This window comes from Varanus komodoensis, unplaced genomic scaffold (genome assembly GCF_004798865.1).
Source record: "Varanus komodoensis strain SLA01 unplaced genomic scaffold, ASM479886v1 scaffold88, whole genome shotgun sequence".
Taxonomy (NCBI): domain Eukaryota; kingdom Metazoa; phylum Chordata; class Lepidosauria; order Squamata; family Varanidae; genus Varanus; species Varanus komodoensis.
In genome coordinates this window covers 1,556,891-1,571,875 of record NW_025336576.1, presented here as the reverse complement: position 1 = coordinate 1,571,875, position 14,985 = coordinate 1,556,891, and the positions used below count along the sequence as shown (strand labels likewise).

The following is a 14,985-nucleotide window of genomic DNA, read 5'->3' as shown; positions in this document are numbered from 1 at the left end:
GGGCGACCAAGGCAGATTCAGTGCCGTAACTGGGTCTGCAGCCAGACTGAAATGGGTCCAGATAATCAGTTTCATCCAAGAGTGCCTGGAGTTGGCCCGCCACCACCCGCCCTAACACCTTGCCCAAAACTGGAATATTGGCCACCAGTCTAAAGTTGGTGGCCACCTCTGGGTCCAGGGATGCCCTCTTCAGGACAGGTCAGATCACCGCCTCCTTCAAGTGGGGTGGGACCCGGTCCTCCCTCAGTGAGCCATTAATAACCTCCTGGACCCAGGGACCAATCCCATAACTGGCCTCCTTAAGTAGCCAGGAAGGGCAATGGTCAAGAAGACAAGTGGTTGGACGTACCAGCCCAAGCACCTTGTCCACATCATCAGGCCACGATAACTGAAACTCATCCATTAAAGATGGACCAGACGGAGCTCTGGACACTTCCCGTACTGGAACAGTATCAACTGTGGAGCCCAGACCGCGGCGAATCGAAGCGATTTTTTACTTAAAGAGCTGGGCAAAGTCATCACAGCGGGCTGCCGAAGGTGCAGCCCCGTCATTTTCCTGACCAGCGTGTGTTAGGCCTTGCACTATTCAGAAAAGCTCTGCCGGACAACACTGCAAGGAAGCAATGGAAGCGGAGAACTGCCCCTTCGCCGCCCTCGCCGCCACAGCATAGGCGCGATAGTGAGCACGTAAGTATGTTGCGTCAGCCTCGCCCCGAGCTTTCCTCCGCCTGCGCTCCGATCGCCTCCCAGCCTGCTTCATCGCCCGCAACTCAGGCGAACACCATGGTGCCGAGCGGGCCCTGCAGCGTGGGAGAGGACGCTTCCGAGCAGCCACGCCAATTGCCCTGGTCATCTCCCTATTCCACGAACTGACCGGGGCATCAACAGGAGCCCAGCCTTATCAGCCGGAAAATCCCCCGAGCCCTCAGGAATCCGTCCGGATCACCTCGCTCCGGGGGCGGCCACCTCAACGGGGCCCTGTTCGGGGCCTCCGCAGCCTGGGCCCTGGGCCCTGCTCCGCCGCAGGGCCAACGCAGCGCCTTCGGGCCGCCCCGCAGGGTTGGGGTAAGATGGCTAAGCCGCGGAGAGAACGGCGTGAGCTGCTGCAAGGTCTCTGCAAAAGAAAACGGCGCAATGTAAACCTAACGCAGAGAAACCGCGGCTGCGAAAGAGCCGGAGGAGTGGGCGCGCCTGCGCAGTCGCGGTACAGCCCAGCAGGGGCGGGGCGCCCGATGCGCCCTCGCGTGACGTCTATGAGAGCCGCGGCGGCGTCATCTTCCGGCGACGCAGAGGCGCGATGGCGGCGGCGGCGGCGAGGCTGCCTGCCTGCGGCGGCCAGGTGGGTGCTGCGCGGGTGGGAGGGCGCGGCCGGCGCTGAGGCGGGGGCTCCTGGCGGGCCCGTCGCGCGCGGCCCGCGGGGCGGCCGGCCGGCCCCGCAGCAGGAGGCCGGGCGTCTCCCGTCCGCCCGTTCCCGCGGCGTCGGGCCAGGCCTGTCGGCGGCGCAGCTCCCTTTGGTGTCCTCCGTGGCCGAGCGGCCCTGTGCGCGCGAGAGATGGAGAGGCGCCCCCCCCCGATTCCCGGCGAGGCTCTTCCGGGGGGGGGGGCGCGGCGGCGGGGCTCGCGTGTCCCGAAGCAGCTTCTCTTCGCGACCGCGGCGAGTCTCAGGTACTGATCCTCGGCGTTATTCTCGTGTGATCCCCAACTAACGGGGCTTATTTCATGTCAATAGATCTTTCGTGCCCTGCGCAGCACAGTGCGAACCTACACGGCCCAGACGGATGGGGAAGCCAGGGTGACGCAGATCCTGAAGGAGAAGTTTCCTCGAGCTGCTGCCATCAAAGTAGTAGATATATCAGGTAAGCAGCATTGCTTCAGGCCTGATCCCTTAGTCGGGTGGAACATGCTGCACCCTGAAGGTTTTGCTGTGGGATCTAAATCTTGCTGGTCATCCACAGATTAAGGCTGAGCAGATGCTTGTGCTTTTCAGTTTATTTTGTGCAGCAACCTGCCTTTTTCTCCCCTTGGAGTAGTCATAGTTTAAGTGGAAAAGATTTGGAGAATGGCATTAGTTTATGATTATGTGTGATTGCATTGTGAAGCCTCATGCTAAGATTAAGGGCTGGCATTATTTGCTGTTGTTTTTATTTTAAGTATTTTCATTCCAATCTTCAGAAGAAGAGACCTCCCAGAGTGATTTATAATCCATCAGTCCCCTGCCCACAGACTTAAATGCTAAAAAGAAATGGCACACAAGTTGAAAGGTAATGGGGAGAGTAAACGAAGAGGTGGGTTCGCATCTCCTGGTAAGGAACATTTCAACTGAGCAGGCTCTGATGTTTTCTCAGCCAGCTTTTATCTCCCTTACTCCATCTTGAATCCTGGCAGCATTTTGTGTGGTTGATACACATCTATTAGATTCCTGGAAATAATCTTTTTTTTTAAATGCTTTTAGTAACAGGATGCTGAAAAAATGCAGTAATAATGCTAGTAAAGAATCAAAGCTAGGTGGAAAGCCCATATATGTTGTTTGTAAAATGAGATTTTCAAGTCCAAATATTAAATCTATCCTCTGCCTTGATGTGGGCAGCCTTCCCTTCCTGGTTAAGATTGTAGTCCACACACACATGGGGGGAAGTCCTAGTTAACTCTCTGGAATTTACTGGAGTTGATCTGGATAGGATTGCACTGTAAAACTAATAGTAAGATGAAATCCAAGAGCATAAGTGTAAATATGTGACACACTTGTAGCTAGTAGCCAAATGTCAGTGGTAAAATCATATCTGTTTTGGTAAGGTGGCTGTGGAGCAATGTATGAAATCCATATCGAATCTGAAGAGTTTAAAGAAAAGAGAACAGTGCAACAGCACCAAATGGTCAATCAGGTATGTTCACATGTTTTGGACATATGGGAGAACATAGGAGAGCAGCAAACAGAGGAAAGTATCTTTGAAGCACACCCTCCCGCCACATAAATTTCTGTGAATGAAAGGTACTGAGATTGCACAGTAAAAGTCATATCTGGAAACATCCTGAATTGCAAGCGTTTTCCAGGGTAATCTGTTCTTTGCTCCTCAAACTCCTGTGCATGTCTGCATGAATATATTCAGATTTTTCTAACTAACTACTCTGGACATATTGGACATGGCATACTCTGTGATCTCATTGTTTGTTCAGTGCATTTCCACAAATAGTACTCATGCCTAGAAATAAATAACTCCATTTGGTATTATTTTAGCTTTGGATCACTTTATAAGACTTGAAACAGTTTGATTTTTGCAAACATACAAGGTGGCCCAAAACACCCTTCCTCAGTGTGAGACCAAATAGAGCAAGTATTTATTGTTGTGTCACCTACTTCATGAGGCCCAGGTCCTAAAAGTCTTCCTATAACTAATGTAACAAATGGCTTAAACATCTATTTACACTTGTTCTAGCATGGCTGTCTTAGGGCACAGGCTTGTGTGTTGCCTTCTGGGTTTTCAGGCTGCTTTTTCTCTTGTGTAGTTTACAGTGCTTTCTTCTTTTAGGCCCTAAGTGAAGAAATTAAAGCAATGCATGGACTACGGATTTTCACTTCTGTTCCCAAGTGCAGAAGCTAGGACTGGCTAATGGCCCACAGGGTTTGTGACTTTCAGGAAGTGGAGGGGTGCTCAGAAGATCCCTCTTGGCACATGATGAAGTCAGGCGCTTGTATTTCCACCCCTCCCCCATGCTTCCCCTGCTCCCCAGTCATACTGCAAATAAAATTGTGCTGGTGTACAGTAAAACCAGGATACCAAAGATGGGTTTCTACAGTATTTATTTCAAATGTAGAAGTTTGCTCTCTTAATTGCATAGGTTAGCTTTCCCCCCAGTAAGATGGGTCTTCGCCTCTTTATAAAAATCCTACCAGCAGTAGTAGAGCCAAGAGGAAAATGGAGTATGTTGCAGAAAGGACTAATCGTACTCACAGAGTTATTGTGTTTCCCTTTTTTTGTCAATGTATGTCACAGGGCAGGCAGAAGTCACGGATGAAATGTGATGCGTGTTTTTGTTGGATTGGTTGCAGGCCCACAAGTATAGAGATGACTATAAGAGGGTATCGGTCCCTTGTGCTCAAGAGATTGCTTTAAACTACCAGTTATGTACACTAAGGCTTTCTAAGGTTAAATCAGTGCAGGTTTATTAGCTATGAAGAACAGGTTATTTTTTCCTTGTGTTCAGAAGGTGCTATACCATCTGGTGTGTTTAAATGGCAGTTTGCTTCCTGAAATGTCAGATATTTCTTGGTAAAGAATATTTTGTCAATGAAGCAGTCTAATTTCTTCCAGGCTAATTGTAAAGCACTCTGTACTTTACAACTTTTTCTAGTTCTCCTGAGAACACTCAGCACTGCACATTTCTATGAAATAGAAGGCACAGACATTAAGCCAATTGTATATATTAAGAGTAACATTTATTTAATGTTCAGCATATAAATTGCAACAATATAACTTATTTTTCTCTTTCATTAAATACAGTTTCCCCTAATTTAGCAGACCCAAACAAGGGTGAAAAAGTAAAAAGCCCCTAAGAGCAGGCTTGGACTGTGGTCAGTTGTCAAATAATATTCTTTGAGTTCTGATCATCACCAGGTTAGGATGAAATATGGGATATTAATGTTGGATACCACTTGCTAAGTGATAAATGTTACCGAATGGCTATCAAGGGTGGTGGGGGAAGATGCAAAAGTGGAGCTTAGAAAACTGGCATTTCAATCCTGTTAAGAGAACAGATGCTTCCACCTTGTGTTTTAATGCTATAAAAGCAAAATATGGTCTTAAAACATAGCTTGTGTTGCATTATTTATCAGAGAAAAATAAGAGCACTCCCTTCACATCGAACATAACATTGCTATCTTGCTAAAAAGTTAGGCTTTGTTATGCTGCTTGGTCAAAAAAAGGCAAACATGGTCATTAAAACTTACACCATCTGTATTCATCATATTGGGCCAACCATCACAAAATAGAATGCGAGCATTTAAGTTCACCAGCACTCATAATCGGGCTAGGTAAGGGGTGGGCAGCTTGTGGCTCTCCAGAAGTTGTGGCCTACAACTCCCATCAGGCCTCATCACTGGCTGTGCTGGGTAGGACTTGGGGGAATTGTAGGCCAAAACTTCTGGAGGGCCACAGATTGTTCCCCAGCTCAGAAATGCACTCATTTTGGAGCCTGCCTTTTATGACCACTTTCAGGTGGAATATGGGAGAAGGTGGCTGTCATTCACATCAGTCTCTGCTAGGTGCAGAGCAGGTATTTCAGGATGCACCTGGAAGACTCTCTCTCAGACTTTTGGAAGAAAGCACAGTTGCTCTCCTATTTTTGAAAATGTAAAATACAGTTACCAGGAACTGTCTCCATCCTTTGTGTAAAATGTGTACATCCCTTGGAAGGTGGAGAGAACCCCCCCCAAACTGTTGTTATATTAAGAAAACAAGAAGCGTGGTGTGTTTAGTGAAAATGTCAATGGAAATCAAGCTGGGTGGGGCATAGAACAGCCTTCCCCAACCTGGACTCCTCCAGATACGGTGGGCTATGGCCCCCACAATCCCCATGCCAGCTAGGATTTGTAGTTCAACATATCTGCGTGGACAGAAATTGGGGGATTTTGCTATCAAGCAAGTCCCATCTTCAAGTGAGATAAAATCCTCTTCCTACAGTATTCTTGTAGGTCACATGGTACATACAGTATTCTCAAGATCACAGAGAAAGTACAGAAACGTTGCTTGTAAGAAATACCCCAAGGTCTGTCTTAAAGCCTGGTTACCTTTATTGGGGTAACCAGGCTGGGATTCTCACTTCCACAGCAGCCAGACCTGGGCGCACAAACGCCAGAGTGGCCGGTTTGCTTGGCACGTCACCGTGTCTTGCAATGAGACATTCATAGAATCATAGAAGAGCAGGTTTGGGAGGGGCCGGGGATGCCACTGGGTCCAATCCTGCTAGTGCCGGACACCAAGTCGCACCACCCCACTCCGAGGGCCGCCCAGTCTCCTGGCAGCTGGCTCCACTGTTGTGTTGCTCTGACAGGGAGTCTTCCTGGTGTCTAGCCTGAATCTGCTGTGTTCTGGCGTACATTCATTGTTGAGATCTTTTCCTTCCTCCTCGTGGCAGCTGTTGTAGAACACTGTTATATTCCCTCTCAATATTCTTGAGAGCAAACATGCCCAGCTCTTTAAGTCTCTCCTAGGGCATTCGTTTCCAGACCCTGGATCATCTTTGCTGCCCTCTTCTGAACCTTTCCTATTTTTTCTGCATTTTTAAAAAACTAAACGGCATTCTAGGTGAGGTCTAACTAGTGCACAGTAAATGCAGTAGAGTGGTATATAAATGTAAAATAAAAGTGTTTGGAGTGTGCCCATCAGGGAGAGAACATATTTTGCCTCCTGTCTTCTTTTCAGCCTCTGAAATGTGCAGGGCTTTTTGGGGGGTGGCAGAAGAGGTTGGCAGCTGATGCCTCCTGCCTCAGAGTGGCCCTCTACAAAACACCTGCCGTTAGACCTGCTGGTCTGGTTTAGCAGGAAGTATTTAAGATGTAAATCTTTAGAAAACCTTTTAATTTTTTTCCCTTTTGCTGAGGGAAGAGTTAAGTAAATAGCGGATCTTAACGAATTTTACTGCTTTAAGAACAGGTCTTCCTTTATATTTAGTGTGGCTTGTCCGATGGGTAAAGCAGCTCTGCTCCGCAGCTGAGCCAGGAGGGCCCTCGGCTGCCCCGTCGCCTCCCTCGCAAGCTTCGGCCTTACGCAGCACCAGCTCCCGCTGGATGGCTGCAGGGAAGCAGGGCGCCCCGGGGGTTGTACCGGTTCTCCGCCTGGTCCCGCCTGCACCGCCGGGCTGGCCCGAGGCTAGGAGAGGCCCCAGGCTGCCCAGCTCAGGCACGGCTCTGAGGCCACACTGCCGGGTCCCTCGAAGCACCACCGCCCCGGGACCGCCTCTGCGGAAGGGTGCCCGCCGCTGAGGCCCGCGCAGGGCGGGTCATGCCTGGCGGCGGGGCTGGGCCCCGGCGGCTTCTGCCTCAGCCGCCCGCCTGCAGAGCGCGATCCAGCGGCCGAGACGCCGCCGCGCGGGACGGCGGCGTTTGGGCAGTGGGAGCAGCGCCAGGGCGCGGAACCCAGGCGGGCCCCGCGAGCCGGGCGCCCAGCGAGGCCGCTTCCCGGCGCCGCCGCGAGCCGGCTCGCCACAGGCCTCGCAGGCCTTCCCCGCCGCTCGCTCAGGCACCCCGCCGGCCAATCGGGCTCCGGCGGACGTCCTCTTCGGCCTTCGTCCAATCAGCGCGGGCCCGCGCCTCGCGCGGATCCCTTCCCACCCAATGGCCTGCGAGCGGCGCGAGGGGCGGGACAGTGCCTTTATAAGGCGCTCGCAGCGGGGTCTACGGCTACTCCCTCCGCCAGCCGGCAGCTGCCCGCTTTCCGTCGCTATGGCAACCGCCGGCTGCCCGCTCGCGCTGCTCCGGTTCTGCGGCCAGGCCGCCCGCGGGCCCCGCGGCTGCCGCGCCCTGCCCTTCCCGCGGGGGGCGCGCGCGCTGCACCGCTCCGCTCCCAGGTACGGTATGCGCGCGCGGCGCCCGTCGCGGGGGACGCCCGCCGGTCCGTCCGTCCGCTGCGCTCGCTCGCGCGGGCGGCGCGGCCCTCGGAGGCGGCGCGGCGCGGCGAGCGAAGGAAGCCTCGCGGGCGGGGAGGTCCCGCCGGCCGGCTGCGGGCTGCTGCACGGAGGGCTGCCGGCCGGCTGCGGGCTGCCCCCAGCGGCGGCTCGGGGCGCTGCAGGCTGATGAAATCCTCCGCGCGGCTTGCACGGCCGCCCCGCGGCAGGCAGGGCGTGGCTGGGGATGATGGGACTGCATTCCGGCTCCGCTGGGGTCCAGCGCTTGGAGGGAGCCCGCGGGCGGTGCGCAAGCGGGGACTCGAGCCAGCCCGAGCCGATCGGCTCCTTATCGGCCCTGCCCGGCTGGGCGCCTGGAGAGGCTCGGTGCCCGAGACCGACGCCGTGCTCTGCGGAGAGTGGCAAGTGCGACGAGCGGGAGACGGGATAGTACTGCACTCGTCCGTACTTGACATGCTGTGTCCAAGAGGAAGGGCAGGATATTGTCCCAGAAACGCGGGCTCAGGTTACTGGACGCCCGGTCCTGGCTGGGCCTCGGAAGCACGTCCCGACCGCCGGCTCGGTGGCCGTGGAACCCATGGCCTGGCGAGGCGGTGGGCGCTCCCACGCCGGAGGCGTTCAAGGGGCAGCCGGACAGCCGTCTGGCAGGCGCGCCTGGGCTCGAGCAGGGCCGGACCTGATGGTCTTGGCACCCTCTGCTAGCTTTACTCTTCTATGTCCTGTTAGCTGAGGAGAGTTCCCTCGCACACAATATATTTCAGCCTCCAAGAGACAACATCTCTGTAATATTTGAAAAAATAGTGGAGCTGAGAAAACAAGGTATAACATCGGCCTTGAAAAGCTGCTTGAGCAAGGCTCTCGGTGCATTTTTCTTGATCGATGAACAACAGCCAACATTCGCAGTAGCAGCACATTCCTTACTTCTGGAGCTGTGCGGATTTTGCCCAAAAAGTAGAGTGCTGGTTGTACCCAAAGCCATGTAAATATGCTGATAGTGCCCAAGCTGTGTGATGCTGTGGTCGCTGCACGCAGAATCTGCTGTGTTCTGTTTGAGTGCAACAGAAAGTCCCTTTGTTCAAAGAGTTCCTCTCATGCAACTTTGCTAGACAGTTACATAATGCTTTGCAGCAGCCAGTTATCTTGGTGTCAGAACAGTTTTAGCATCTTGGGATTCTTGCTGCGTTGCATCAGTTCTTAGCTACGGGGCAGAGTGTGTGCTTTGGACCACTCTGTCGTGCTTTTGGGCCACGCCTTTTGTCTGGCTCCTGTGAGAGAGCAGAAATTGATTCAGCTGGCTTAATCACTGGCTGAGCTAGCCTGGGACTGGCTGACAGCCACTCCTGCTTGGGAAGACGGGATAGTGCAGTGCTGTCATGCCGAAGTATGTCATCACTTGGACCGGCGAAAGGCAGAAACTTCAAAGCAAGCTTATTGGCAGGCATGAGGCGGTTGTCATTTCTGGGAGAAAGCTGGCACGGCAAATCAAGCAAGAAGCCCGTCATGAAGTCGAGCAGTGGGTCGCCGCTGGTAACAGGAGACCTCACCTCAGCGTGGTTCTCGTTGGCGAAGACCCCGCGAGTCACTCCTACGTGCTGAACAAAACCAAAGCGGCAGCCGATGTAGGTAAGCCTGCACACTGCTTTCTCCGACTGGAGTTTGGCAGTAACCTTGCAAGGAAGAAGATTTTGGGTGAGCATCTGGCGCCAGGTGCCTTTTACTTAACGATCAACACCAGGGAAGTGGGGCTGAGGTCAACCGTCTGCTGCTTCTGCATCCGCTCTTGCTTTGCATCCCTTCCTAAGAAAAAGGAAGGATCCAGTGGTACTTTAGCTGCATGGCCAGCTGCACAAAGCGGGCGGGGAATCCAGTGTGGCCTAGCAAGAGGGCCTGTGTTTTGCCTGGTGCCTTTTCAGTTGCTCACAAACTGTCCGGCATCTGCTGTCTTATCTGTGGCTTTGCTGCATTCACAATAACAGTAGTATTGTATTATGTTTTTTAACCGCACTGTGTGCTTCACTTCTACATCAGCAATTATTTCACAGCTTACAAGAGGGAAGGCTCAAGCAAGATGTAAAGTCCTAAGCTAAAACTTTACAAATATAAAAATTTAAAAATTGCCTCTTTAGCTACTGCAGTCACAGCAGAGGCGCGAGATCTTTGATTGTTACCATGCCCATTTGGCAGCCAGCAGATGCCACAAACCAGACAACCGTTTTTTAGTGCGCCGCTTCTGCAGCCTCCTGGCTTGTGGACAGTGGGCCTCGTGTGTGCTTGGCAGTATTCACAAAAAGTATGCGTTATTTGCCAGCTCCTGTATTTCTGGGTTCATTAGCCAGTAAGCGTTTGCACAGTTTGTGGACTTTGGGATAGAAAATGCTCATCAGATATGAAGTTTGTAGGTGCAGTGTTCAGTTGCGGTATTCCGTATAAAGGTATTCTTACTTCACTCACGTGAGTATCGGAATAAAGAATGGTGGTCCTAGAACAGCGGTGGGGAAAATGCACTTGGATCACTTGAAGAGCCAGCGTGGGGTGCTGGCCGTTCCTTCTGTTTTGCCTGCTTTTACCCAAGTCTGCTAACTCTTCCAAGGAAAGCTTCAAGATTTTTGTTCCAATCAGCTGTTTAAGTTTAGTTTGCAGTGCCAAATATTTAGCACCTCCAGTTTGCACCCTGCTGTTCCTGCTCTGTTTTCAAGAATGCTGTATTCTTCAGAGGCAGGGCCTGCCATCAGCCCTTCTCTTTTCCTCCTGGAACTTACATCGGAGCTGTTCCTGGTGGGTTGAACTACCAGTTTCAGACTCTTTCTGAGCCTCTTATTCCATGTGAAGGGTCGGATGCAACTTCGCAACTAGCCACAGCAAGCAGCGTTCCATGTTTGGTTGTTTGTAGGAATCAGCAGTGAAACGATCCTGAAGCCAGCCTCTGTGACAGAAGAGGAGCTGCTGGATCTAATAGCCAGGCTGAACCAGGATGCCGGTGTGGACGGGCTGCTGGTGCAGCTGCCTCTGCCTGGTAAGTGCATCTTGGGGGAACTCGGGAAGGCTCCCCCTGCAGGTGCCCCTTTGTGACTTGTGAATAAGCTGCAGGGCCGGCAGTGGGAGCCAGACTTGCGCTCCTCTAGTTTGGCGGGTAATTTGCCAGGAAAGAAATGCATGTCATCTACATTTAGTTAGTAGAGCCATACAATACTTTTTTCTTTTTTATGAAAAACTGAAAGTGGCTCTCATCAGTTTTTCTTCCTGCTGTCAGTCTTACGGCCACAACAACCCTGGGCTTCGAGTCTGACTGTCCCAACGTTTCCCAGTTCGCTCTAGGGCTGAGCTGAGCGGTACCAGAACCCAGGCTGCCCGAGTCCCACATCCCCGTTCTTAGCCACTATACCGCACTGGCTCTCCTGTCAGTCTCTAGTGTGGGAGTCTTGTTTATTGCAGGTATCAAAGGACCAGGTTCCGTTAGAAAAACGCCTCTTTTAATGTCCGTATGTTAGCGTCTTACTCCCCGTTCTCTGCAACAGTATGGATGAAATCCTTCTTTTCTGTTCTCCCAGAACATATCGATGAGCGAAAAGTCTGCAATGCCGTGCACCCCGAGAAGGATGTCGATGGCTTCCACGTTGTGAACGTGGGCCGGATGTGCCTGGACCAGGACTCCATGCTGCCAGCCACTCCGTGGGGCGTGTGGGAGATCATCAAGCGAACCGGTAGGAGTCGCATGCAAACCCCACTGCCGCCCGAGGTCCGCCAAGGGAGTGCCGATCCTCACGGGGTGTGCGCGTGTGCTACATTGCAGGAATCCCAACTCTGGGCAAGAATGTGGTGGTGGCGGGTCGGTCAAAGAACGTCGGAATGCCCATTGCGATGCTTTTGCACACCGACGGCAGGCATGAGCGGCCTGGAGGTAAGACTGGGCTACTGCCAGATCCATCTGGCTGCCCACACCTGATGTGCTTAATTGCTGCAAGTTGTTCTTGGGGTAGGAAGGAGAGTGTTCCCTGACTTGAAAGCATGATAAGTGCTGCAGAAGGCACTGTAGATTGATGCTCCTACGGGACTTTCCCCAGTTAATGCACCCAAGGAGCGGGGACTTGCATTTCTTCTGTAGGTGCAGCCCTGTGCCCACTTCCATACTCCGGTTGGCTTTCAGAAGCACACTGAGAAAAGTGGTATGAGCTTTCCCAAATGGCACGGGACCCACTTCTGTCTCTCTGTCGGCAAAAGCAACCTACTTTTTGTCCTTCTGGAATATGGATTTCCCTGCAGTGCTGAGAGATCGGGGGTGCTGCCCCTCCTAGAGATAATGCGAAGAATAGTGCAGATGAAGCTGTCCCACTGGGGTGAACGAGGGAGGTGGGAAATGTCCAGAGGTAATGCCGTCCTCAGACCATCAGTTCTGGGGTTTCTTGTTGTCACTGAGCCACAAACCGCACATCAACTTTTCTACTTTGTGTTAAGTTGGTGGCCTTCCCTGGGGTGTGCCTGCTATAAGTTGCAGTGTGTGGATTTAATTCTCTGCTAGAACCCTGAGATTCCCCCCACCAGCTGCTGCTCCAGAGCTTGCCTGCTGCTAGACTTGTTTCCTTATCGTTGAAGACTTCTGAGCCCTGGGATTCTTCTGAGCAGAGAGCTCTGTCCTTCCGCGCGTGAATCCCGCCCCACCCCACTCTCCGTACTGTGTAATTCAGCGGTGCACGGTTGGCCCTTTGGCTGCGGCTCCTCGTTAAGCAGCCTCCTCACTGGGAACTGTGAGGGTTGGGTCGCCCGGGAGGCCCAGGGTGCCGCCTCACTGTAACGGCTCTTTCCAGGGGACGCAACCGTGACCATCTCCCATCGCTACACTCCCAAAGAGCAGCTCAAGCAGCACACAATTCTGGCGGACATTGTGGTTGCAGCAGCAGGTAAGAGCACCTAAGGAAAGGAGGTGGGAGGCCAGATGCTCGGGGGCAGCGGGCGGGGCATTCCTCAAGGGGCAGTGCCACAAATAGTTCCGGGGGGCTTCATGTAAGATTTTGATACCGGAGTCTCTGCCTGGGAAATTCCACAAGTCCCTTCCGGCAGCTGCCCTGCAGGCACACGGGATTGGTTTACACACGTGTGTGTGGTGGTATCTCACTGAGGTCTCAAACTGAGGAGCAGAAACGGGCCTTGAGTTTTGTAGCCGCAGGGGGTGACTTCCGGTAGCTTTCTGTCATACTAAACTGCTCCCTTGTAAATTGCAGGCATTCCTAACTTGATCACAGCTGATATGATCAAAGAGGGAGCAGCCGTGATCGATGTCGGCATAAACCGAGTTCAGGACCCTGTAACTGCGAAACCAAAACTTGTTGGAGATGTAGATTTTGAAGGTGAGGAAGCAGATTGGTATCTGCGAGGTCTGGTGAACAAGATTTCCCATGCCCTGCACCACCTGGTGTTTCTTGTATTGAGCAAATAAAGTATTTCAGGTATTTCGGGGGGGGGGGGGGGGGCAGCTTGGGACAGGCTGTGTTTGTTTCCCAGAAGGCCATAAATGAGCTCAATGCAGAAGACCTCCAGTCCCTTAACATGCTGGACTGGTCCTCCCAGTAACTTCTGTGCTGGTGACCTTCTGTGGCCTTGCTTGCGAAACGGATGGCAGGAGTTCAGTTCTTAAAAGCAGGGGCATAAAAGTGTGCCCCACGCATACAGCTTGCCATTGAGAACCCTCCTGCAGGCTCCAGCTCAGCTGGCCTTATCTTGGCTGTATATGGCATGAATAAGCAGCAGTTCAGATTGGTCAGCAGAGAGGTGGCTCCCTGCCCAGAATTTCTCTGGTGTCAGTTATAGCAACCGGGGAAAACGGACGCTGCTCGACAGTTGTCTTCCCGCTCTGCCCCTCTGCTGTTACCCTAAAGCACGCTGCTCCTGCCATGGCCCTTGCGCAGCAGTGTGTGGTTCTTGCACTCTCCCACTCCACTCACGAGCAAAGCCGCTCTCGCGCCTCGGCCCCCAAATCCAACCCCCGCCCAAGAACAATTCACAGGACTAGCATCTGCTTTGCGCAGAGGAAGCCTGCTCTCCTCCCGGAACCTTCTTTGTCACACCCTTCCGGGATCCTGGCTTTGGCCCTTCAATCTGTCCTGTTGCTGAGGGATTCTGGCATCCCGCTCGGCAACCTGGACCTTCTCAGGAAGAAGTCAGGATAGGAACACGCACTCCAGGTTGCGCTTCCTGTGATCAGAGACAGTAAATTCCCTAGACAGCTTGGCGGCCCCCTTGGCAGTTAACCTGTGCTATTGGCCATCTAGCCCATGAGTTTCATGTTGTCATTTTCTTATAATATTTACCACAGCCATGGCCACAAATTTCCCAGACTGCTTGTAAAAGAGAAATGTGGAGACTAAGCAGATTCCGCAGAACATTAAGTGTGTCCATCTGCACATAATGTACGACTTAATTGCTGGGAACTGTGCCTTCTTGGGGATGTTCTGCCCCACTGTTTTGGTCTGCTGCAAGTGAGGCTGCCTGCAAGGTGTGCGAGGTGTTGGATTCCGGTTGCCCGCTTGGCTCGGCGCTACCCTCCTGCCTTTCTCTCTCCAGGGGTTAAGCAGAAGGCCAGCTACATCACCCCAGTTCCTGGTGGGGTTGGCCCCATGACTGTTGCCATGCTCATGAAAAACACCATCATTGCTGCGAAGAAGATGTTCCGACCCCAGGAGTTCGAAGCACTGAGCGTTTAATGTTGGACCCCTAGTGGTCACCAGCGACATTCCAAGTCGCCTCTCAAACACAGGCTAAAAGCAATGCAATATTTATTTATTTGATGGAAAGCTCATCAAAGAATAGCAGAGGCTGCTGGAATAGTTGCACCCCAATGCGGAGCGTCTCGTGCAGTGCATTATGTTTGGCAGCTGCCATTTAGACTGCTCTGTTGCTGAAGTGCAGGAGCTGAAAGTGTTGCTAGAACAGCAGGCTGGATGATAATTGCTCAAAACCCAGGAGGGGAGGGTAGCAGAAGGCCAAGAACTGGTGTGCAGAGGACAAAGTTTCCACATGCACTTAATGCAGTGACAGCTGCCCAGTGCAAACGAAGCTCTGAAGATGCTCTGGCATTTGCTGGGATTCTGCAACAGCTGTTCTACAGTCAGATGTTACTATTTTCTACAACAAATTATTTATATGACTTTTGTAGCTCATCAGCCTAATTGGTTCATAGCTTGTTTCAGTACTCATTCCACACAGTTTTTAAGACAGCCAGTAGTTAGATAAAATATCACAATCCAAAGTGGGGTTCTACATGCTTATTGAAGCTTGCTTGGTATTTACGCTGGCCGCTAGTGACTGCTGCAGATTGTGTTGGAATAAAGCGATTCACTTGTAAGCATCTGAATCCTCTTGCATGCTCTGGCA

At 52.4% G+C, this 14,985-nt stretch overlaps 1 protein-coding gene across 3 annotated transcripts; it reads left to right on the top strand.

The window, feature by feature from the left end:
- Window positions 1–1,296: 1,296 nt before the first annotated feature.
- On the top strand, window positions 1,297–14,959 carry MTHFD2 (methylenetetrahydrofolate dehydrogenase (NADP+ dependent) 2, methenyltetrahydrofolate cyclohydrolase). Of its 3 annotated transcripts, none has more exons than XM_044417412.1 (8): window positions 1,297–1,339; window positions 1,730–1,856; window positions 10,511–10,633; window positions 11,169–11,321; window positions 11,411–11,518; window positions 12,423–12,515; window positions 12,837–12,962; window positions 14,176–14,959. In XM_044417412.1, exons 1-8 carry the CDS (start codon window positions 1,298–1,300, stop codon window positions 14,313–14,315), a joined length of 912 nt encoding a protein of 303 aa, XP_044273347.1. In that variant the 5' UTR covers window position 1,297; the 3' UTR covers window positions 14,316–14,959. The 3 variants fall into 3 exon arrangements, with proteins under 3 accessions (XP_044273347.1, XP_044273345.1, XP_044273346.1); XM_044417410.1 differs by lacking the exons at window positions 1,297–1,339; window positions 1,730–1,856 and adding exons at window positions 7,304–7,563; window positions 9,059–9,243; XM_044417411.1 differs by lacking the exons at window positions 1,297–1,339; window positions 1,730–1,856 and adding an exon at window positions 7,933–9,243.
- Window positions 14,960–14,985: the final 26 nt, after the last annotated feature.

Bases quoted from the DNA above. Each gene is read 5' to 3' on its own strand.
- MTHFD2 (XM_044417410.1), top strand. From the start codon at position 7,331: ATGGCCTGCGAGCGGCGCGAGGGGCGGGACAGTGCCTTTATAAGGCGC. The intron at 10,634-11,168 runs GTAAGTGCATCT...CTGTTCTCCCAG, and splicing joins GGTGCAGCTGCCTCTGCCTG to AACATATCGATGAGCGAAAA. The intron at 11,322-11,410 runs GTAGGAGTCGCA...GCTACATTGCAG, and splicing joins GGAGATCATCAAGCGAACCG to GAATCCCAACTCTGGGCAAG.